This window comes from Mus caroli, unplaced genomic scaffold (genome assembly GCF_978045245.1).
Source record: "Mus caroli unplaced genomic scaffold, Mus_caroli_1 scaffold_8, whole genome shotgun sequence".
Taxonomy (NCBI): domain Eukaryota; kingdom Metazoa; phylum Chordata; class Mammalia; order Rodentia; family Muridae; genus Mus; species Mus caroli.
The window spans coordinates 139,958,539-139,984,100 of record NW_028227263.1 but is presented as its reverse complement, the minus strand read 5'-3'; the positions used below and the strand labels follow the sequence as shown (position 1 = coordinate 139,984,100).

Genomic DNA, 25,562 nt, shown 5'->3' with positions numbered 1-25,562 from the left:
AGGACACAGCTTATGTTCCTACACTTGTGCAGCAAACACTTTCCTAGCCCTACCATTTCCCCAGCCCTTTGACCCACTCCCCTACCTCCCACCTTTTTTTGCATTGTGCTTAATAACTCAGTTGCTTGCCTGATTTTCCCACAGATCCCATCTGCTTCTTACTCCTGGTATTTGTTTCTCTGAAGAGGCATCTCTCTTCCTTGAGACACAATGGCTTCTTTTTTTTCTGATTTTGGCCTTATGTGGTACTTAGAAGAGCTAAACAAGAAAGAATTCATGAAGTTTAAGGAATTCCTCAAACAGGAGATTTTTCAGTTGAGACTGAAACAGATTTCTTGGACAGAAGTGAAGAAGGCATCTCGTGAAGACCTTGCCAACTTACTATTGAAACATTATGAGGAGAAGCAAGCCTGGAATATGACCTTCAAAATCTTCCAGAAGATGAATAGGAAGGATCTCATGGAGAAGGCAGGAAGAGAGATTGCTGGTGAGTTGGTCAAAGCTGCTTTACAGTGGGTGAGGATCATGCCATAGTTTTGATAACTGTTCTTCATGCCCATCTACCCTAGGGCATTGGGTGTCATGGGATATTCTTCTGCTTGAGAAAGGAGGCAGCTTCATGTAGACACATTAGGTCTAGTCTGTGTATCAAATGTATGAGGGTAGCATGCCCTAACCTATTCGGTTAAACTTCCACCCAGGACATTAATAATGTTCCCCTGAATCTAAACTGGAGCCTTAACTCTATAGTGAAATGGTAACACTGAGGATTTACAGCAGCAGCAACAGAAGACACCTGAAATAAATCATATTTTTAGGATCTAGGAAGATGGCTTTGTCAGCTTGCTTTGTAAACATGACAATCTGACTTTGGATCTCAGCAACCACATAAAAACAAGGTATGGTAGCAAGTGACCAGTCAGTTTGACAAGTTTTAAGGCAACTTTAAAAAATGTCTCAAAAAGTGAGATGTAGGGCCTGGAGAGATGAATCAGTGGTAAAGAACACCTGCTCTTACAGAGGACCTTGACTCTGTTTCCAGAACCTACCTGGTGCTACCCAACAATCTGTGACTCCAGTTTCAGGGTATCCAATGCTACCTTCTATCCTCTGAAGGCACTGCACAGATCTGATGTGCATGCATGCATGCAAACAAAAGCACCCATTCACCCAAATTAAAAACAAATAAATCTTTTTAAAAGCAGAGAGTGTTCGAAGAGAACACCTGTACCCATCCCCCATTCACCCTCCCACATACATATTACATATGTATTTGAAACAGCTATGTAATAGTGTAACAGTGTGAAACAAGATTTCTCAGTCTTTGTTGTGGCTCTGGTTGTTTTGATATTAACAAGCAAAACCTTATATCAAAAAAAATCCATGTTTCATGAACACTGTAATCTTAAGAGTCAGACATGTCTTTATCCTGGTATAAGATATTATGGCTGCTTTAAGGCTCCATTCATTTCTTTGTCCTTGAGGTTCCATGATAAGCCTGGATGTAGGTTTTTTTCCTAAGCCCAGCCTTCTTGGGATTCACTAGTTGTCTTAGATCTGCAGCTATGATATTCTTTACACTTCAGTCTATATTGGTTTTAAAAATTGTCTCTGTGCTGTTCTTTATATCCCACCTTCTTCTGGGATTCTAGTTGTACATATTTAAATCTTCAATTTATAATCAAAATACATAAGAACAGTTAGAAATTATATTATGTACATATGAGAGTAGCTGCATATATGTATGTGCCCCATGTATGGACAGTGCCCTTGAAAGCTAGAAATGGACATCAGATCTGGTACTGGACCTACAGAATGTGGACGCTGTCATGTGGATGCTTGGAATTGAACCCAGGTCCTCTTGGTGCTTTTAACCACTCAGCTCTCTTGAACCATGTATGTATATCTTCATACAATGACTTGTATATAGCTCTTTTTCTTTTTAAAAAGTCTGTACTTTACTCTGACTTTTGTTTCTAACTGTCCTTAGGCCCTTCATTCCCTGTCCAGCTATTCCTTTTATTATTTTATTGGGGGACCTCCCCCCACCCCGTATCCTCCTCACCCTAGCACTTCAAGTCTCTGCAATGTTAGGCATTTCCTCTCCCATTGAGGCCAGACAAGGCAGCCCAGCTAGAAGAACATATCCCAGACAAAGGCTCTTGGAATAGCCCCTACTCCAGTTGTTCAAGACCCCATGAAGACCAAGCTACACATCTGCTACATATGTTCAGGAGGCCTAGGTCAATTTCATGTATGCTCTTTGGTTGGTGGTTCAGACTCTGAGAGCCCCAAGAGTCCAGGTTAGTTGACTCTTTTGGTCTTCCTGTGGAGTTGCTATTCCCTTCGGGACCCTCAATCCTTCCTCCTATTCTTCTATTAGAGTCCCTGTGTTCCATCCACTGTTTGGCTGTGGGTGTCTGTATCTGTCTGAGTTAGCTTCTGGGTGGAACCTCTCAGAGGACATCTTCTGTCTGCAAACATAACAGAGCATCATTAATAGTGTTATGGATTGTTGCTTGCCCATGGGATGTGTCTCAAGTTTGGCCAGTTACTAATTGGCCATTCCCCCAGTCTCTGCTCCCTCCCCCATGTCTGCATTACCTGTTGTATTAGTTTCTATTTCACTGCTGTGATCAGAAACTATGATCAAGACAACTCTTATAAGGATAACATTTAATTGGGGCTGGCTTACAGGCTCAGAGGTTCAGTCCAGTATCATCAGGGCATGAGTATGGCAGCGACCAAGCAGACGTGGGGCTGGAGGAGCTGAGAGTTCCACCTCTTGTTCCAAAGGCAGCTAGCAGAAGGCTCACTTCCAGACAGCTAGGACAAGAGTATTAAGGCCCATACCCATATAGTAACACACCTACTGCAACAAGGCTACACTTCCTAATTGTGCCACTCCATGGACCAAGCATATACAAACCATCACACCTGTAGACAGGATAAATTTCGGATTAAAAGTTTTGTGGGTGGGTTGGTGTCTCTTGCTCCACTGAGGTTCCTGTGTGGGTATATGAGGTGGCCTATATTCAGGTTCCATATCCCCAGTGTAGTGAGTCACAACTAAGATCACCCCCATTGATTCTTGGGCATCTTCCTTGTCCCAGGCCATGTCTCATCCTGGAGATGCCCCCCACCTCCTCACCCCCATCAGTTGCAGATTTCCATTCATTTTCTTGGCCATATGGCCATATCTCCTGTCCTTCCACACACCTGGTCCTGAATCCCCGATTTCCTTCCCCATCTCCCTTCCCTCCAGTTCTCTCCCTCCATCTGCCTCTCATGACTATTTTATTCTCCCTTCAAAGTGAAATTCAAGCTTTCTTGCTCAGGCCTTCCTTCTTGTTTAGCTTCTTTGGTTCTGTGGAGTATAACATGGTACCTGTATTTTATGGCTATATTTTATCCACTTTTAAATGAGGACATACGATGATGCCCTTTGGGAACTGGACTGTCTCACTCAACATGATATTCTCAAAATCCATCCATTTTCCTGAATAATTCATGATGTCTTGGTTTTTATATAGCTTGGTTTTTAATAGCTGAATAGTGTAGGGCATTGTGTAGGCATACTACATTTTCTTTATCCATTCTTTAGTTGCAGGACAGCTAGGTTGTTTCCTGTTTCTGGCTATTATGAATTCTCTTCCTGTTGCAGAGTTAGAGGTCAGCCTGTTCCCAGACAAGAACCCAAGAAGCCACTGTACTTAGACATGCTTGAGTCTGAAATAGAGAAAAGGGACAACCCCACTTCAAGTGCCAGCTTCTGAAATAGCATGTGACAGTTTAACAGTATAACATTCATGACACACAAAGAAATGCAACTGTGCTCCAGGGCCAGTGAAAATCTTCTCATATTAAACTAGCATTGTTCTGGGCCCACAGCTTACAAACTTCTAAAAACACACATCATAAGAGGGCTGAAGAAATGATTCAGTGACTGGGAGCATATCCCACTTTTGCAGAAGATCTGAGTGTCTGTCTGTCCAGGGCAGTTCCAGGCTGTAGGGATGCACAGAGACACCATTTCAGGGGGTGGGAAAGCCAAAGCTGGCTTGGGGGTCCCCAGGTCTGCAACAAGGCCACAGGGTTTTCACACTCTTAGAAATCCTGGCGCCACTGGAAGTCTCAGAAGAGCAGAGAATGGAGTCTGGCCAAAGGACAGCATCTAGCCCAGGACAGGGATGGGGGGCATAATGGGGAGCTCAAGCTTATCCCAGTGGGGTGATTGTCCTTAGCTTGGCAGAGGCAGAGTTGGTGGCAGTTGTGACTGGGATCACAGAGGTCTTCCATGGGAGAATTAAGTTGTGGCTCTGTAGTCAAATGCCTTCTTCATGGCTCCCCACTGCAGATCTTGATGAAAGAGACAATCCATGGTTCTAATCAGTTTGTTGATTGTCCATGGTGAAAAATGAATGCATAACGTGCCATACCCACTTGTCAGGGAAGACCTGAGATTAAATACCTTTTGCAGGGAGGAATGTCTGGGAAGGGAAGCTTATTGGCTAAGTCCTCTGGGCCTCTAGGTACCTCATTAGCATGGAGAAGTCTGTTTTGGGCCTATATGACCATAGGACACATTTCTTTTATATAAGGAGTGTGGCCATGTTCCAAGTCAGGAGTCTGCCAGGGGGTGGGGAGTCACCTAGATCTCAGGTGTGTGCCCACCGAGTCTCTGGGCCTCAACCCGCTCTACCTTACCAAACTTGCTAGCATGGCTTTATTGTCCAACATGTGAGTTCAATCCCCAGCTACCTCGGGGAGGGGGTCCATGGGCGGCGTTGCTCATGGACTGTTGTAAATTCAGCTAAGGGAGAAGGGAGTGGATTTAACACTTCTGACGTCCACAGGAATCCACCAACATACACATAATTAAAAATAAATACTTTTAAAGAATACATTCTGAGAATTAAAATGTCTAGGTCAGACTCTATGTGGATGAATGTTTAATTTAACGTTGATATGTTGTGGACTTTTTTTCCCTTGTGCTCACTTACTCAGGACACTCAAAGTTATATCAAGCTCATTTGAAGAAGAAGCTGACCCATGATTATGCCAGAAAGTTCAACATCAAAGTTCAAGATTTCTCTAAGCAGAAATTTACCCAGGATGACTGTGATCGTTTTGAGAACTTTCTTATATCAAAGGTGACTGCAAAGAAGCCACACATGGTGTTCCTGCAAGGAGCAGCGGGAATTGGCAAGTCACTGATGTTGACAAAATTAATGCTTGCCTGGTCAGAAGGCATGGTGTTTCAGAACAAATTCTCCTATATCTTCTACTTCTGCTGTCAAGATGTGAAGAAGATGAAGAGAGCAAGCCTGGCAGAATTGATCTCCAAAGAGTGGCCCAAAGCCTCAGCTCCCATAGAGGAGATCCTATCCCAACCCGAGAAACTCTTATTTGTCATCGACAACTTGGAAGTGATGGAATGTGATATGTCTGAACGGGAGTCGGAGCTGTGTGATTCCTGCACGGAGAAGCAGCCAGTGAGTATCCTGCTGAGCAGTTTGCTCAGGAGAAAGATGCTCCCCGAATCCTCTTTCCTCGTCTCTGCTACCCCAGAGACTTTTGAGAAAATAGAGGACAGGGTTGAGCGCACAAATGTGAAAATAATAACAGGATTCAATGAGAGCAATATTAAGATGTGTTTCCGCAGCTTGTTCCAAGATAGGACCAAAACACAGGAAATCTTCAGTTTGGTGAAAGAAAACCAGCAGCTGTTCACTGTATGTCAGGTCCCTGTGCTCTGCTGGATGGTGGCTACTTGTCTAAAAAAAGAGATAGAAAAGGGAAGAGACCCAGTCTCTGTCTGCCGACGTACCACCTCCCTGTATACCACTCACATCTTCAATTTGTTCATTTCCCAACATGCCCATTCTCCAAGTAAGAAAAGCCAAGAGCAGCTGCAGGGCTTGTGTTCTCTGGCCGCTGAGGGCATGTGGACTGACACATTTGTGTTTAATGAGGATGCTCTCAGGAGAAATGGGATCATGGACTCTGACATCCCCACACTGCTGGACGTAAGGATCCTTGAGAAGAGCAAGGAATCTGAAAAATCTTACATTTTCCTCCACCCGTCTATCCAAGAGGTCTGTGCAGCCATCTTTTATCTGCTAAAGAGCCACATGGACCACCCTAGCAAGGATGTTAAAAGTATAGAGACAGTCATGTTTACATTTCTAAAGAAAGTCAAAGTACAGTGGATTTTTTGGGGCTGTTTCATCTTTGGCCTTTTACATGAATCAGAACAAAAAAAGCTAGAGGCGTTTTTTGGCCACCAGTTGTCCCAGGAAATAAAGCATCAGTTGTATCAATGCCTGGAAACCATAAGTGGCAATGAAGAGCTTCAAGAACAGATAGATGGCATGAAGCTGTTTTACTGTCTGTTTGAGATGGACGATGAAGTCTTCTTAGCACAAGCAATGAACTGTATGGAACAGATTAACTTTGTGGCTAAGGATTATTCTGATGTTATTGTTGCTGCCTACTGCTTACAACAGTGTTCTACACTGAAGAAACTATCCTTTTCAACCCAGAATATTCTGAGTGAAGGTCAAGAACACAACTATACGTGAGTCCATTCACTTATCTTTCCTTTCTGTCCCCTTTTCAGAATCTGTCCCTGTGTATTGGTGATTTATACAAGCAGATTCAAAATTCACCCATCCTAACTAATAGCAAGTGGTGGGTCTACAAACCACTTACACACAAACAACAAAAACAAACTCAACAGCTTGCGTGTGTGTGTGTGTGTGTGTGTACATAAACATGTACATATAAAATGATTTTTTTAAAAAAGGTTGTCACTTTGAGAGTTGAGAGTGCACCACAGGACAGGAGATGGAAAGGAATGTGATTCTATTTCAATTAAACATTTTTAAAAATAAATTTAAAAACAAAGTAGAGCTTTTAAGGGGGAAAAGCAGCAAATTCACCTTTTTGGTCAATAGCTTCCATTTACTTTAAGATTCATTTTTTTGCTTGTTTCTTTGCTTTTTGAAACAGGGTTTCTCTGTATAGCACTGGCTGTCCTGGAACTCACTTTGTAGACCAGGCTGGCCTTGACCTCAGAAATCCACCTGCCTCTGCCTCCCAAGTGCTGGGATTAAAGGCGTGTGCCACCAGTGCCTGGCTTAAGATTCCTTTTTATTTTATGTGTATGTGGCTGCATGTTCATATGCACACATGTGGAAATGGCCTCAGTGCCATCCGATCCCTTGGAACTATAGCTAACTGCTAGATGTGGTTTCTAGGATCCAAATTCTTATTCTCTTAAGAAAGATGAACGCTCTTAACACTGAACTGTCTCCAGTCCAACAGGCTCCATTTTGAGCCCTGGATTCACTTTTTGAAAGATATACTATTTGATCTTATTAATATTTATTTTTTCGTAATTGTTTTGAGACAAGATCTCACTATGTAGCTGTGGCAAGTCTGGAACTCTGATATCCACCTGCCTGTCTGCAGAGTCCTGGAATTAAAGGCATGTGCCTCCATGCCTGAGTATGTTTCTTAATTATTAGTTGTGCATATATATGGAGTAGCATTATCACATCAGTTCATATGTACAGGGGCCCAGGAAGTAGTTCAGTTCGCAGAGTATTGCCTGCTATACTGCACATGTCCAGGATTTGTTCCCCAGCATCATATAACTGAGTATGGTGGTGCATGTCTGTAATCCAAGTTCTCAGATAGTGGAGCCAGGTCAGAAACTCAGGGTCATCATTGCTTATATATAGTAAGTGCAGGACAGGCCTACAATACATAACACAGTGTACATAAGGAGTACAAAATATTAATTAAACTGAGCCAGGGAAGTGGGGGTCTCATGCTTGTTACCGCAGCGCTCAGGGAACTGAGGCAAGAAGTTCTCTGAGCATTTTAAACTAGTCTGGGCTACATACAAAGTGGGTTCCAGGTGCATCTGGTCTAAAGAGTGAGATTCTGTCTCCAAAAACAAAACCCACAAGCAAACAAACAACAAAAAATACATGTGTATAGTTTATGATCTCTTGACACATTTTTTCCATCCTGAGAATAGAGCCCATGTCATCATATATACTAGGCTAGCACTTTAGCAGGAATTGTAGTCCCAGTTCATTTTTTGAGACATGGTTTAACCTTCCATTCATTCTGTAATCAAAGCTGGCCTTGAACTTGTGATCTTTCTACAGCAATAGAATACACTAAGTTGACTGTTTTAGGAGCCCTGGAATCTATCCTTAAGACTTTCCTTTTCTTAGTTATAGTGGTATTGTTATCAAAGCAGCAATGATGATAGCCCACCATACTGTGAGCATGAAGTAGGGTGGTCTGTGTCCTGTGTGTGTTTCTGCCGTAATGAGGTAATGAGCATCCCACTCAGACTCTCTCTCGACCTAGTTGCAAACTGCCTTGTAAACATTTAAGTGTTGTGGGGAATATGGGGATGGCTCTGTTGCTGCACAAGTATGAGAACTTCAGTTTCATCCCCTGGATCCACATTTATTTTATTTTAAAAACGCTGTGCCTAGCAGCATGCACCTACAATCCCAGCACTAAAGAGGTAGAGTCATGGCTTCCATATGCGGGCACATACATGCACACACATACACATGTGCATGTATTCACAAACATATACACACAAAAACATGTACTAAATTGACTCATTTCATACTCAGAAACATGTAAGGTGAGCTGCCAAGATGGCTCAGCAGATAAAAGGTGCCTCACCTCTGATGACCTAAGTTCAATTCCTTAGACCACAGAGTAGGAAAACTGATTCCTGCAAGCTGTCCTTTGACCTGCACACATGTGATATGGCACGCAAGCACAGTAAGAAATGTGACAAGGCAAATTTGATTATTCTGCTAGACCCGAGGAAAGTAGGCAGAGAGGTCACATATATTATCTGAGATACATACTGAGTAAACAGTGGTATCTGAAGCTTGAGCCAGGAGATCCTTGCTCAGGTTTGACTCAGGGACTCTGGAACCCTGCCTCATGTTTCATTCTAAAACTACCAAGGTTAACTGTAAGGCAGGATTTTTCAAGTTCAACACTGCCAAGCACTCTGTGTTTGTTGCCTGTACCCTAGACAAGCTCTCTGCCCGACCCTACCTGCTCTTGGGGGTTTTGGGCGAGTTGGCACAGAGTCGCTGACACAGACTCTGGGAGCAGGTGAGAAATGCTGCAGCAAGCTCATCTGATCACTGCTGCAAGCTCCTTTAATACCCTCCACCCAAGCCCCCATTGGTCCCAAGTATCTGTTCTAAACAGCAATTCCCGTCTGGCTGGCACTGCTTGCACCAGCAATCCTTGCTCTCTCAGACAGTCCTCAATTTGGTCCTCCTGCAGGAGATGCTTTTGCAGCTGCATGGCCCCCAATGTTGATAGTTCCCTACAGTTCCTGCTATATATCCACCATATCCACCCTTTTGTTTGTAGATTTTGACAGCCTAGTGGGAGCTGGGGTGCCATTGCCTCGACATTGTTGACCCCACCTCAGAGGATTCCCAGGATACTGGACTGTACCTGTCTCAGGTTGTCCTGTCTTCCAGGATCTTACCTGTTATTGACTACCAGCCCTCAAAGAGATATCACTCAGGAGGCATGTCACACAAGGGGGAGATGAGGAAAAGCCTATATGGTGGTCTCACGGATCTCTGCCATCCGTGCTTTGATCACTTCCTTGGGAGGGCCACAATCAGGATTTTTGAGAGCCATCAGCACCTGCAGGGATGCCTCATTTATGGAATGCTGCCTGGAGATAAGCTGTGAGAGACACTTAAATAAAATAATTATTAGTATGACAATTCCTCCCATCATAACAGAAGTGGCTATCCACAAGGGAGTCAAACAGCCTCTTAATATTGCCCCATTAAAGAGACAGCCACCCTTTAGGAGAGAAAAGGGTCATAAATCAAGACAATTAGAGGGACCACCCAAATTCCAACTGCTCACAGTGGGGTCATATCGGAATCTAATGGGAACCCTGTTAAACATAGGGAGTAATATTGGAAGCATCATGCAAGGTAAACCTCCACATGCCAAGTGTGAGGTTAGATGACAATATCGGGTAGTCCCCAGAAAATTTTATACCTAGTACAGGCTGGCAGTGCTCCCAAGGAATCAGAAGTCCCATGAAAGTGGCCATTTGAGAGACCCTTGGACAATGAGGCCGGGGTGGACATGATATGCTTGGGGGATCCTTTGGGGATTTGTAATCTGTAAGGGGAACGTGAACTTTCATGCCTAACATGGTACCATGGGTTAGATCACCATGAAAGTCCCCCATGGTCATATTGTATAGTTGGATACAAGAGCTGACAGAGGAGACATTGGTAATAAAGCAGAGAATTTCCTCCGTGGACCTAGTGCCTTCTAATTGTTGTGTAGTAGTGACTAAGTCCATGAAAGACAAACCCAAATTCACATTGGAAGAGAAAAGAACAAGGGTAAGCTGGGGAGTTAACTGCCACAGACAAAAAGAATGAAGGGCAGAGCACCAAAACCCAAAACTCATTGGCCCTCCCAGGCTGAAGAAAAACTAATAAACACAGTATGCACATTATATCTCCATATCCTGGTCATCTTCTGGCTCCTTCATTGATCCCTTGTCCATAGCCAGGCCAACATCTCTTGAGGGTACCCATATTAGCACAGTTGCATCCTGGGGAAAAACACAAGCATAACCTTGCCCCCTTGTCAGAAGTGGAGCGGACAGTTGCCATTGACAGGTTATTGGGTCCCTCCATCTAACTAATGGGAGGGGAGCATCCCTCGGCAGCAAAAATGCACAATGTTTGTAAGCAAGCAGGACTCATCCCTTTCTCATCTAAGGAGAGAAAGTTCACGTGGAACAGGAACTCCACCAAGGCTAGGTGCGGATCTCTTTTGGATTCTGAGGAGGTAGCCCTAGCAAATGTTCCCTTCAAGGAACGATTTGCTCTTTCTGTGCTTGCCTGGCCTTGAGGATTATAGGGTATCCCAAAGGAGTGACTGATCCTCCATGAGGATAGGAAGATGCTGAACTGCTGAGATGAGTAAGCAGGTCATTGTCAGTCTTGAGTGCCCAAGGTGCTCCCATTACCAGCATTGTTGATTTCATGGCCTTAATAACATGAGAGGCCTTTTCACCTGCCATGGCCACAGCATCTACAAAGGCTGAGCAAGTATCTACCACAATATGTACATACCTGAGATTACCAAAGGCTGGATAATGAGTGACACCCATTTGCCAGGTTGCACTGGGGAGTAGACCTCTAGGGTTAAGTCCTGATCTGCCAAGGGGACCCAGTGGTAGAAGAGGTGCACAAGTTGCACAGAACCTTGCAAGATGTTTACATTGGGAGATAGGCAATTCGAGCAAGGGCTTATGTAAATTCTGAGGAGAAAGGTGAAATTGCTGGTGTAACATTCTGTCTTATTCTAGCAATTCCACGTCTACAGCCATAATCAGGGCATCAGTCCTCTCATTTTCTTCTACTGATGTGCCAGGCAGTTTAAAATGTGATCTTATGTGTGAGAATAACCAGGAATATGCCCTACTCTCAAGGGCCTTCAGGATAGATTGCATGCAGACACGTATAGGGTTGTGTTGGTCAACTCTATGTCACCACTGTGTTCGTGTGCAGTCTCCTCCTCTCTATATTATTCCTTAAAGTTAGATGCATTATCTTACCCTGTTGTGGGAGTTGGGAGGATAGGTGATAGCCCCAAACAAGCCTGGTCCCCAGTGTGTAGGATTCTCAGAATTCTCTGGCCATTTCCCAATAGACATTAACTGCATCTCTACCCTCAAGCTATAACATCAGAATCCCACAGACCTTGCCACATGTCTGGCTAAGAACTGCAGACATGAAATGACCTTAGCTGGCTACCCTTAACCTGTTCGGGAGTCAGTTTGCCACATTTATGTGCTGTGAATGGCTTGACTTAACTTTTTGTAAATGAGTAGAACCAAAAGTGCTGGCAGGTTTTATGATTTGTTTATTTTATGTGTACAAATGTTTTGCCTACATGTGTGCATACAGCACCCATGGTGGCCAGAGAGTGTGTCAGATAACCCTGGCATTGGAGTTAGGGTAGTTGTAAGCCACCATGTTGGTGCTAGAATCTGAACTTGGGTCCTCTGTGAGAACAAGAAATGCTCTTAACCACTGAGCCATCTCCCTAGTGCCTTGAATTAACTTTTCTAACAGTGGAATGTATTTCTTTGTCCTCTGTTACAGGGAAAAGCTACTCATGTGTTGGCATCATATGTGCTCTGTGCTCATAAGCAGTAAGGACATCTACGTACTCCAAGTGAAAAACACTATTCTCAATGAAACAGCCTCTTTGATGTTATATAGTCATCTGAAGTACCCCAGCTGCACCCTTAAAGCACTTGTGTAAGTTAGAGTTCAACTTTGATGTGGTCATATCATGGAAGTAATGGACTTGCCTTCCCACCATCTCTCAGCTAACTGCATAAATGAAGGCTTATACAGTTCGAAGTAGAATCTCAACTGGCTTGGTACCACTAACTTGTGTGGCTGATCATTCTTCATTGAGGGATGTCCCATGAATTTTACAATGATGAAAGTGTATGCAGGGCTTCTTCATGTGACAGCCAACCTTGCCTACAAACTTTTCTCAGAATTCCACATAGAAGAGAAAAATAACCTAGTGAGCTGTGCCACTGGGTTACAAAATTAGAGTGATGCTGTCATTATGGGATATAGGCTCTTGCCAAAGATGAGAGCTTAGTGGAAACTAATGGATCCCTCTCTTTGTTCTACAGGGTAAATAATGTGACCTTCCTATGTGATAACCATCTGTTCTTTGAGTTGATTCAGAACCAGTGGTTGCAGCACTTGGACCTCAACCTCACATTCCTGTCCCACGGTGATGTGAAACTTTTGTGTGATGTCTTGAGCCAGGCAGAGTGCAACATAGAAAAGCTGATGTAAGTCTGTGTGTTCTCCTAGCTCACTGACTCCCCTTAAAAGAGGCATCTTAGTTTTGATCCACTTGCTGTGACAAAATGCCCTGACCTAAGCAATGATAGAGAAGAAGAAGAAGAAGAAAAGGTTACTGGGTTTCAGCTTATAAGCCATTGCTGTGGGAAGCCAGGGTAGCAACAATCTGGAAGCATAGTCACATCTCATGCACGATCAAGAGTGGATTAATGCACACATGCTAGTGATCAACTGACTTCCTCCACTCCTATACAGGCCAGGATCCTGCTTCCTAAAGATTGGTGCCACCCACAGTGGATGGGTTTTACCACCTCAGTTAACTTCATCAAGAAATCACCCAAAAACATGGCCACAGGTCTTCCCCATCTGGAGAACCCTTCATTGAGACTCCCTTTTTAGGTGATTTTAGATTGTGTCACATTGACATTAAAACCATCTCAGGACTACAGTTTTTAACTTGTGCACTTATGTCCTATTTTTCTGTTATTCATGTGTAGACTTCCTCACTTTAAGAACTGATCACCACTGGTCAATGAGATGGATCAGTGAATTAAGGCACTTGTTACCAACCCTACAACCTGAGTTCTATCCCAGGACCCACATGGAGAAAGGAAAGGAAAGAACCAACTTCTACAAGTTGTTTCTTTCGTTTGACATTCTCTCACATGCCCTTTTTGCATGCTGTAGCATGTGTGCTTGGTCATACACACACATGCAAATAAATAAATTAATGTAATTTATAATAATGTAAAACGGTGAGTTATTGGGAGCTATTGTTGCTCTTCCAGAGACCCAAGTTCAATCCTTGGCACCCATGTGGTGGTTCACTACCATCTGTAACTCTAATTCTACAGGATCTTATACCTTCTGACATCTGTAGGCATCTGGTACATGGACACATGCAGGCAAAACACTCAGATGTGAAGTTTAAAAATGAGTAAATTTTTTAAAAATTGATCTGATTGTGGAATGTGAGAGTTAATTTCTACATGGGTATATACACTTTGGAAAGCATTGCCCCTGTACAGATTGCATAGCTTCTGACAGAGTAGAACTCAGCACTCTTCTGCTAAGCATATGTTCTATCTATGCTAAGCATGTGTTCTATCTATGCTAAACACGTGTTCTATCTATGCTGAGCACATGTTCTATCTATGCTGAGCACATGTTCTATCTATGCTAAACACGTGTTCTATCTATGCTGAGCACATGTTCTATCTATGTTACATGACTCGATGTGCTTCCTAAACAGGTGTTCATGGCCGGTGTTCATACCTGAAAAGTTGAAATTCTGACTGACAGTAAGCCAGGTGAAAATCCCGTAGGTATTGGTCATATCTAGATGGAGCTCAGATATTGTTGGTGGCATGAATTTGATCCAAACAGATGTCATTTATAAACATATGTATGCAAACTTCACAAGAAAAGTTCAAAGATAGTTAGGACTTAGAGGCAAGGATAATGGTTCCTGGTTTGTGGCTAGTGACAGAAAAGGAAGGTGGGGATGAATGTGGAGGACTACAGTTATTTTTTTAAGATTTATTTATTTTATTTACATGAGTACACTGTAGCTGTCTTCAGACACACCAGAAAAGGGCATTGATTTTCATTACAGATGGTTGTGAGCCACCATGTGTTTGCTGGGATTTGAACTCAGGACCTGTGGAAGAAGAGTCAGTGCTTTTAACCACTGAGCCATCTCCAGCCCTACAGTTCTTTTTTTTTTTTTTTTTTTTTTTTTTTTTTTTTTTTTTAATATTTTTATTACATATTTTCCTCAATTACGTTTCCAATGCTATCCCAAAAGTCCCCCATAGCGCCCCCCCACTTCCCTATCCACCCATTCCCATTCTTTTGGCCCTGGCATTCCCCTATATTGGGGCATATAAAGTTTGCAAGTCCAATGGGCCTCTCTTTCCATTGAAGGCTGACTAGGCCATCTTTCGATACATATGCAGCTAGAGACAAGAGCTCCGGGGTTCTAGTTAGTACATCATGTTGTTCCAACAATAGGGTTGCAGATCCCTTTAGCTCCTTGGGTACTTACTCTAGCTTCTCCATTGGGAGCCCTGTGATACATCCAATAGCTGACTGTGAACATCCACTCCTGTGTTTGCTAGGCCCCAACATCGTCTCACAAGAGACAGCTATATTTGGGTCCTTTCAGCAAAATCTTGCTAGTGTATGCAATGGTGTCAGTGTTTAGAAGTTGATTATGGGATGGATCCCTGGGTACGGCAGTCTCTAAATGGTCCATCCTTTCATCACCGCTACGAACTTTGTCTCTGTAACTCCTTCCCTGGGTGTTTTGTTCCCAATTCTGAGAAGGTGCACAGTGTCCACACTTTGGTCTTCATTCTTCTTGAGTTTCATGCGTTTAGCAAATTGTATCTTAAATCTTGGGTATCCTAAGTTTTGGGCTAATATCCACTTATCAGTGAATACATATTGTGTGAGTTCTTTTGTGATTGTGTTACTTCACTCAAGATGATGCCCTCCAGGTCCATCCATTTGGCTAGGAATTTCATAAATTCATTCTTTTTAATAGCTGAGTAGTACTCCATTGTGTAAATGTACCATAATTTCTGTATCCATTCCTCTGTTGAGGGACATCTGGGTTCTTTCCAGCTTCTGGCTATTATAAATAGGGCTGCTATGAACATAGTGGAACATGTGTCCTTTTTACCGGTTGGGACATCTTCTGGATATATGCCCAGGAGAGGTATTGCTGGATCCTCCGGTAGTACTATGTCCAATTTTCTGAGGAACCGCCAGACTGATTTCCAGAGTGGTTGTACAAGCTTGCAATCCCACCAACAATGGAGGAGTGTTCCTCTTTCTCCACATCCTCGCCAGCAACTGCTGTCACCTGAATTTTTGATCTTAGCCATTCTGACTGGTGTGAGGTGGAATCTCAGGGTTGTTTTGATTTGCATTTCCCTGATGATTAAGGATGTTGAACATTTTTTCAGGTGTTTCTCTGCCATTCGGTATTCCTCAGGCGAGAATTCTTTGTTCAGTTCTGAGCCCCATTTTTTAATGGGGTTATTTGACTTTCTGGAGTCCACCTTCTTGAGTTCTTTATATATATTGGATATTAGTCCCTTATCTGATTTAGGATAGGTGAAGATCCTTTCCCAATCTGTTGGTGGTTTTTTTGTCTTATTGATGGTGTCTTTAGCCTTGCAGAAGCTTTGTAGTTTCATGAGGTCCCACTTGTCAATTCTCGATCTTACAGCACAAGCCATTACTGTTCTATTCAGGAATTTTTCCCCTGTGCCCATATCTTCAAGGCTTTTCCCCACTTTCTCCTCTATAAGTTTCAGTGTCTCTGGTTTTATGTGAAGTTCCTTGATCCACTTAGACTTGACCTTAGTACAAGGAGATAGGAATGGATCGATTCGCATTCTTCTACATGTTAACAACCAGTTGTGCCAGCACCATTTGTTGAAAATGCTGTCTTTCTTCCACTGGATGTTTTTAGCTCCCTTGTCGAAGATCAAGTGACCATAGGTGTGTGGATTCATTTCTGGGTCTTCAATTCTATTCCATTGGTCTATTTGTCTGTCACTATACCAGTACCATGCAGTTTTTATCACAATTGCTCTGTAGTAGAGCTTTAGGTCCGGCATGGTGATTCCACCAGAGGTTCTTTTATCCTTGAGAAGAGTTTTTGCTATCCTAGGGTTTTTGTTATTCCAGATGAATTTGCAGATTGCACTTTCTAATTCGTTGAAGAATTGAGTTGGAATTTTGATGGGGATTGCATTGAATCTGTAGATTGCTTTTGGCAAGATAGCCATTTTTACAATGTTGATCCTGCCAATCCATGAGCATGGGAGATCTTTCCATCTTCTGAGATCTTCTATAATTTCTTTCTTCAGAGACTTGAAGTTTTTATTATACAGATCTTTCACTTCCTTAGTTAGAGTCACGCCAAGATATTTTATATTATTTGTGACTATTGAGAAGGGTGTTGTTTCCCTAATTTCTTTCTCAGCCTGTTTATTCTTTGTGTAGAGAAAGGCCATTGATTTGTTTGAGTTAATTTTATATCCAGCTACTTCACCGAAGCTGTTTATCAGGCTTAGGAGTTCTCTGGTGGAATTTTTAGGGTCACTTATATATACTATCATATCATCTGCAAAAAGTGATATTTTGACTTCATCTTTTCCAATTTGTATCCCTTTGATCTCCTTTTGTTGTCGAATTGCTCTGGCTAGGACTTCAAGTACAATGTTGAATAGGTATGGAGAAAGTGGACAGCCTTGTCTAGTCCCTGATTTTAGAGGGATTGCTTCAAGCTTCTCACCATTTACTTTGATGTTGGCTACTGGTTTGCTGTAGATTGCTTTTATCATGTTTAGGTATGGGCCTTGAATTCCTGCTCTTTCCAAGATTTTTATCATGAATGGGTGTTGGATCTTGTCAAATGCTTTTTCCGCATCTAACGAGATGACCATGTGGTTTTTGTCTTTGAGTTTGTTTATATACTGGATTACGTTGATGGATTTCCGTATATTGAACCATCCCTGCATCCCTGGGATGAAACCTACTTGGTCAGGATGGATGATTGTTTTGATGTGTTCTTGGATTCGGTTAGCAAGAATTTTATTGAGGATTTTTGCATCAATATTCATAAGGGATATTGGTCTGAAGTTTTCTATCTTTGTTGGGTCTTTTTGTGGTTTAGGTATCAGAGTAATTGTGGCTTCATAGAATGAGTTGGGTAGAGTACCTTCTGTTTCTGTTTTGTGGAATAGTTTGTGAAGAACTGGGATTAGATCTTCTTTGAAGGTCTGATAGAACTCTGCACTAAACCCATCTGGTCCTGGGCTTTTTTTGGTTGGGAGACTATTAATGACTGCTTCTATTTCTTTGGGGGATATAGGGCTGTTTAGATCATTAACCTGATCTTGATTCAACTTTGGTACCTGGTATCTGTCTAGGAACTTCTCCATTTCATCCAGGTTCTCCAGTTTTGTTGAGTATAGCCTTTGGTAGAAGGATCTGATGGTGTTTTGGATGTCTTCAGGATCTGTTGTTATGTCTCCTTTTTCATTTCTGATTTTGTTAATTAGGATGCTTTCCCTGTGCCCTCTAGTGAGTCTGGCTAAGGGTTTATCTATCTTGTTGATTTTCTCAAAGAACCAGCTCCTTGATTGGTTGATTCTTTGAATAGTTTTTCTTGTTTCCACTTGGTTGATTTCACCCCTGAGTTTGATTATTTCCTGCCGTCTACTCCTCTTGGGTGAATTTGCTTCCTTTTGTTCTAGTGCTTTTAGGTGTGTTGTCAAGCTGCTAATGTGTGCTCTCTCTAGTTTCCTTTTGGAGGCACTCATAGCTATGAGTTTTCCTCTTAGAAATGCTTTCATTGCGTCCCATAAGTTTGGGTATGTTGTGGCTTCATTTTCATTGAACTCTAAAAAGTCCTTAATTTCTTTCTTTATTCCTTCCTTGACCAAGGTATCATTGAGAAGAGTGTTGTTCAGTTTCCACGTGAAGGTTGGCTTTCTATTATTTATTTTGTTATTGAAGATCAGCCTTAGTCCATGGTGATCTGATAGGATGCATGGGACAATTTCAATGTTTTTGTATCTGTTGAGTCCTGTTTTGTGCCCAATTACGTGGTCAATTTTGGAGAAGGTACCATGAGGTGCTGAGAAGAAGGTGTATCCTTTTGTTTTAGGGTAAAATGTTCTGTAGATATCTGCCAGATCCATTTGATCCATAACTTCTGTTAGTTTCACTGTGTCCCTGTTTAGTTTCTGTTTCCATGATCTGTCCATTGGTGAAAGTGGTGTGTTGAAGTCTCCCACTATTATTGTATGAGGTGCAATGTGTGCTTTGAGATTTACTAAAGTTTCTTTAATGAATGAGGCTGCCTTTGTATTTGGAGCATAGGTATTCAGGATTGATAGTTCCTCTTTGAGGATTTTACCTTTGATGAGTATGAAGTGCCCCTCCCTGTCTTTTTTGATGACTTTGGGTTGGAAGTCAATCTTATCTGATATTAGAATGGCTACTCCAGCTTGTTTCTTCAGACCATTTGCTTGGAAAATTGTTTTCCAGCCTTTCATTCTGAGGTAGTGTCTATCTTTTTCTCTGAGATGAGTTTCTTGTAAGCAGCAAAATGTTGGGTCTTGTTTGTGTAGCCAGTTTGTTAGTCTATGTCTTTTTATCGGGGAGTTGAGTCCATTGATATTAAGAGATATTAAGGAAAAGTAATTGTTGTTTCCTGTTATTTTTGTTGTTAAAGTTGGCATTCTGTTCTTGTGGCTGTCTTCTTTTAGGTTTGTTGAGGGATTACCTTCTTGTTGTTTCTAGGGCGTGGTTCCTGTCCTTGTATTGGTTTTTTTCTGTTATTATCCTTTGAAGGGCTGGATTCGTGGAGAGATAATGTGTGAATTTGGCTTTGTCGTGGAATACTTTGGTTTCTCCATCTATGTTAATTGAGAGTTTGGCTGGGTATAGTAGCTTGGGCTGGAATTTGTGTTCTTTTAGTGTCTGTATAACATCTGTCCAGGATCTTCTAGCTTTCATAGTCTCTGGTGAAAAATCTGGTGTAATTCTGATAGGCTTGCCTTTATATGTTACTTGGCCTTTTTCTCTTACTGCTTTTAGTATTCTATCTTTATTTAGTGCATTTGTTGTTCTGATTATTATGTGTCGGGAGGTATTTCTTTTCTGGTCCAGCCTATTTGGAGTTCTGTAGGCTTCTTGTATGTTCATGGGCATCTCTTTCTTTAGATTTGGGAAGTTTTCTTCTATAATTTTGTTGAAGATGTTTGCTGGTCCTTTGAGTTGAAAATCTTCATTCTCATCCACTCCTATTATCCGTAGGTTTGGTCTTCTCATTGTGTCCTGTATTTCCTGGATGTTTTGAGTTAGGATCTTTTTGCATTTTCCATTTTCCTTGATTGTTGTGCCCATGTTCTCTATGGAATCTTCTGCACCTGAGATTCTCTCTTCCATCTCTTGTATTCTGTTGCTGATGCTTGCATCTATGGTTCCAGATTTCTTTCCTAGGGTTTCTATCTCCAGTGTTGCCTCATTTTGGGTTTTCTTTATTGTGTCTACTTCCCTTTTTAGGTCTAGTATGGTTTTGTTCATTTCCATCATCTGATTGGATGTGTTTTCCTGTTTCTCTTTAAGGACTTCTACCATTTTGGTTGTGTTTTCCTGTTTTTCTTTAAGGACTTGTAACTCTTTAACCATGTTCTCCTGTAGTTCTTTAAAGTCCTTCTTGATGTCCTCTACCATCATCATGAGATATGCTTTTAAATCCAGGTCTAGTTTTTCAGGTGTGTTGGGGTGCCCTGGACTGGGCGAAGTGGGAGTGCTGGGTCCTGATGATGGTGAGTGGTCTTGGTTTCTGTTAGTAAGATTCTTACCTTTACCTCTCGCCATCTGGTAATCTCTGGAGTTGTTATAGTTGTCTCTGTTCAGAGGTTGTTCTTCTGGGGATTCTGAGTATCCTCTGTCAGCAGACCTGTACAGACTAAGTTCAGCGGAGTCCCGGAGCCAAGATGGCGCTCCCTGCAGGGCAGGTCACTGTTCTCCGGCTGGGAGGGTGTCGGGTGTCTGCGGCCCCAAAAGGGTGCTGCCTCAGCGGTTCTGTGGCTCCCGCCTGTCCCAGAAGCTGTCTGCCTCTGTGGTCCTCACTCTGACCTGTACAGACTAAGTTCGGCGGAGTCCCGGAGCCAAGATGGCGCTCCCTGCAGGGCAGGTCACTGTCCTCCGACTGGGAGGGTGCCGGATGTCTGCGGCCCCTAAAGGGTGCTGCCTCAGCAGCTCTGTGGCTCCCGCCTGTCCCAGAAGCCGTCTGCCCCCGTGGTCCCCACTCTGACCTGTAGAGACTAAGCTCGGCGGAGTCCCGGAGCCAAGATGGTGTTCCCTGCAGGGCAGGTCACTGTCCTCCGACTGGGAGGGTGCCGGATGTCTGCGGCCCCAAAAGGGTGCTGCCTCAGCGGCTCTGTGGCTCCCGCCTGTCCCAGAAGCTGTCTGCCTCTGTGGTCCTCACTCTAACCTGTAGACTAAGTTCGGCGGAGTCCTGGAGCCAAGATGGCACTCTCTGCAGGGCAGGTCTCTGTCCTCCGGCTGGGAGGGTGCCGGAAGTCTGCGGCCCCAAAAGGGTGCTGCCTCAGCGGCTCTGTGGCTCCTGCCTGTCCCAGAAGCCGTCTGCCCCCGTGGTCCCCACTCTGACCTGTAGAGACTAAGCTCGGCGGAGTCCCGGAGCCAAGATGGCGCTCCCTGCAGGGCAGGTCACTGTCCTCCGACTGGGAGGGTGCCGGATGTCTGCGGCCCCAAAAGGGTGCTGCCTCAGCGGCTCTGTGGCTCCCGCCTGTCCCAGAAGCTGTCTGCCTCTGTGGTCCTCACTCTAACCTGTAGACTAAGTTCGGCGGAGTCCCGGAGCCAAGATGGCGCTCTCTGCAGGGCAGGTCTCTGTCCTCCGGCTGGGAGGGTGCCGTTGGGGCCTGCCTCAGCGGCTCTGTGGCTCCTGCCTGTCCCAGAAGCCGTCTCCTACAGTTCTTGATATGTGCACTTTATCCTATTTTTCTGCCATGGATACTGGTATTCTGTATGGTTCTAAGATAGCCACGCTTGGGTTTTGAATGATTGAGTTATATAGCAAGAAAAACTAAAAAAGATTAAGTAGCAAGTAGAAGAAAGAAGGCACAGATAGCTAGCAAATTATTACCAGATCTGACACATCATCATAGGAGACTAGGATAGCCCAGTGAGAGAGAAAACTAAAGATGACATCATATAGGAGAGTGCATGAATCCAGCTAAAGCTGACTGGGGGCACCTCACTGAAGCAGCCAGAGGAAACTCTTCAGCTCCTGTCCGGGGGGAAGGAGCAGGGTGTCTGTTTTGTGCCACCACATAAAAGAACTAATTGCAGCAGATAGATATTGTCTGCAAATAGCATGAACAAGACAGGTGCTTGGGCTCATCCAGCAGAAATGACTGGGGAGGCCTTGACACAGCTCTGCTGGAGTTCCCCACTGAGAGGTCCAGGCAGAGTAGAGCATTCTCTCCACCTGTGAGTTCCTTCCTTCTCTTTCCCTCATAGTAACAGCTGTAGGGAATTGTAGAGATAAACAATAGTCTATCCCAATGCTATCCCAAAAGTTCCCAGTACCCTCCCACCTCCCTGCTCCCCTACCCACCCACTCCCACTTCTTGGCCCTGACATTCCCCTGTACTGAGGCATATAAAGTTTGCAAGACCAAGGGGCTTCTCTTCCCAATGATGGCTGACTAGGCCATCTTCTGCTACATATGCAGCTAGAGGCACGAGCTCTGGGGGTACTGGTTAGTTCATATTGTTGTTCCACCTATAGGTTTGCAGACCCCTTCAGCTCCTTGGGTACTTTCTCTAGCCCCTCCATTGGGGGCCCTGTGTTCCATCCAATAGATGACTGTGAGCATCCACTTCTGTGTTTGCCAAGTACTGGCATAGCCTCACAAGAGACAGCTATATCAGGGTCCTTCCAGCAAAATCTTGCTGGCATATGTAGTAGGGTCTGGGTTTGGTGGCTGATTATGGGATGGATCCCCAGATGGGGTAGTCTCTGGAAAGTCCATCCTTTCATCTTAGCTTCAAACTTTGTCTCTGTAACTCCTTCCATGGGTATTTTATTCCCTATTCTAAGGAGGAATAAAGTATTCAAAAAACGTTGGTCTTTCTTCTTCTTGTTTTTCTTGTGTTTTGCAAATTGTATCTTGGATATTCTAAGTTTCTGGGCTAATATCCACTTATCAGTGAGTGCATATCATGGGTGTTCTTTTGTAATTGAGTAAATCTTTTTTTTTTAAATAAAGAATTCTGTGAAGTCCCAAACCTTCATGGGGATAGCAGAGGAAATAGCAGTATGACGTTATCTTTTTCCTGCAGGGTAGCAGCCTGTAACCTTTCACCAGATGACTGCAAGGTCTTTGCCTCCGTCCTGATCAGCAGCAAGATGTTGAAGCATCTTAATTTGTCATCTAACAACTTGGACAAAGGGATATCCTCTCTGTCCAAGGCTTTGTGCCACCCAGACTGCATTCTGAAGAACTTGGTGTAAGTGGCCTTGGGAGGTGGGGTGCACTGTAGGGACAGTGGAAGTAGTTTGAATATAGACTCTGCTTACTAAAATCTGCCAGTTGTATGTCTGGGGAAATGGCTCAGTGGGTGGGAGTACTTTCTATGCTGATATCAGCAAAAAATGATGTCTGTAATACCAGTGCTGAGGAGTGAAGATTAGGTGGGTGTTAGAGCTCAGGGATCAGCCATATTGGTGAATCGCAGGCTCAGAACAAGGCAGAGAGCAACTGAGGAAGACACCAGCATTAGCATCAGCCTATACACACAGGAGCACACATGCAACATGCACACTGTTAGATCTCCAAGGCAACATAGAGAGATAGGTAGAAAACAGACTAGAGACTAATCTCAGCCAACTGGACTATTTCTTCCAAAACAGCAAAGGACAGAGTGTTTCCTGTGGTAAAGGGGTGCCTGTGTCTCTTCACTGGGATAATATGAGGGTATTGTTTGCATCCATAATGGGATAGGACAGTTACCTAGTCTCTTATTCCTTGGGCTTAGAATGTAGCTAAAGGGTGCTTGGGCATTCTTTCTTTCCTTGAGTTGTCACAGTTTCTGTGTTGAGCTGCTGACTGGAGGAAGGCCATCTATAGGAATCCTGTCCAGGAACCATGGCATTCTCTCAGACACCACACAGACAAATTAATTAGTTATAATATCTTCCCAATGATGCAGTCCCATAGCAGAAGCTTCAAAGCATAAGCCTAAGAAACATAAACAAGCACAGTGGGCTGGAGAGATGGCTCGGTGGTTAAGAACACACACTTTGCTCTTCCAAAGGACCCATTTGTTTCCTAGCACCTGTGTTAGGCAACTTAACATCCACTTGTAGCTCTAGGTCTGAGAACTCAAACATCCTCTTCTGGCCTTCACAGTCACCCTCTCTCACATGGACAGAACACATACAGCACAACACAGATACTCGTAATTAAAAATAAGCCCTTCCAGTCGGCGCCAGAACCAGGACACCTTGGGTGCAGGATCAGCAGACACCCCCACAGTCCACAGAGGTCTCTCCACACGATCTTAGGATCACTGGTGAGTGGAACACAACATCTGTTCCAATCCAATTGTGACAGGCCTGTGACAGCATGAAAAAAGACACCAGAGCCCATTCTAAACAAAGGCTTGGGTTCCTCTTGATCAGTTCTGGTATACCTTGATTTCGAACAGACCAGAGAGCTCCAAAATCCTCAAAGGAGACATCACTTCTAGGCACTGTAACATGCCCAGGATCTTAGGACAACAGGATCCCAGGATAACAGGAGCTGGGTCACACCAGTATTTCAGGATCTCACAGGAAGCTTGACTGCCAAGAACTCTGACACACCCAGAATATCAGGTTCACAGGAGCCCACAATCAAAGGATCACAGAGAAAGCTGGACTCTGAGGAGTCCTGAATCAACTGGGATTATAGGAAGGACAGGCTGCAATCAGATATATTGAAGGCAGCAAGAACTTGAGATAATCAGATGGCAGGAGGCAAGCATAAAAGCAGAAGCAACAGAAACCAAGGTTACTTGGCATCGTCCAAATTCTCCCACCATAGCAAGTCCTGGATACACCATCACAACAGAAAAGCAAGACATAGATCTAAAATCACTCCTCATGATAATGATGGAGGACTTTAAGAAGGAAATACAGGAAAACACAGTTAAACAGCTAGAAGCATTTAAAGAGGAAACACAAAAATCCCTCAGAGAGTTATAGGAAAACACTATCAAACAGGTGGTGGAATTAAACAAAACCATCCAGGATCTAAAAATGGAAGTAGAAAAAATAAAACCGAAAGGGAAACAACTCAGGAGATAGAATCCCTAGGAAAGAAATCAGGAACCATAGATGGGAGCATCAGCAACAGAACACAAGAGATGGAAGAGAGAATCTCAGGTGCAGAAGATTCCATAGGAAACATGGATACACTATCAAAGAAAATGCAAAAGATCCTAACTCGAAACATCCAAGAAATCCAGGACACAATGAAAAGACCAAACCTACGGATAATAGGAATAGATAAGAATGACTTAAAGGGCCAGCAAATAACTTCAACAAAATTACAGAAGAAAACTTCCCATACCTAAAGAAAGAGATGCCCATATACATACAAGAAGCCTACAGAACTCCAAATAGACTAGACCAGAAAAGAAATTCTTCCTGACACATAATAATCAGGACAACAATGCACAAAATAAAGACAGAATATTAAGAACAGTAAGGAAAAAAGGTCAAATAACATATAAAGGCAGGCCTGTTAGAATTACACCAGACTTCTCACCAAAGACTATGAAATCCAGAAGATCCTGGATGATGTTATACAGACACTAAGAGAACACAAATGCCAGCCCAGGCTACTATACCCAGCAAAATTCTCAATTACCATAGATGGAGAAACCAAAGTATTCCATGGCAAAACCAAATTCACAAATTATCTTTCCACAAATTCAGCCCTTCAAAGGATAATAACGGGAAAACACCAATACAAGGACAGAAACTATGCCCTAGAAAAAGCAAGAA

At 43.3% G+C, this 25,562-nt stretch overlaps 1 protein-coding gene across 2 annotated transcripts in view; it reads left to right on the top strand.

Annotated features, from left to right (window-relative positions):
- The first annotated feature begins 210 nt into the window (after nt 1–210).
- The window catches only part of LOC147003727 (NACHT, LRR and PYD domains-containing protein 4C), a 41,490-nt gene continuing 16,138 nt past the window's right edge, over nt 211–25,562 (top strand). Inside the window, exons 1-5 of one of the 2 annotated variants that reach the window (XM_085841078.1) lie at nt 211–487; nt 5,008–6,580; nt 12,222–12,380; nt 12,773–12,937; nt 22,853–23,020. In XM_085841078.1, coding sequence (XP_085697204.1) covers nt 211–487; nt 5,008–6,580; nt 12,222–12,380; nt 12,773–12,937; nt 22,853–23,020 — 2,342 coding nt within the window. Of the gene's footprint in view, nt 488–4,968; nt 6,581–12,221; nt 12,381–12,772; nt 12,942–22,852; nt 23,021–25,562 lie in introns of those variants that run through there. The other variant, XM_085841079.1, reaches the window with a different exon arrangement.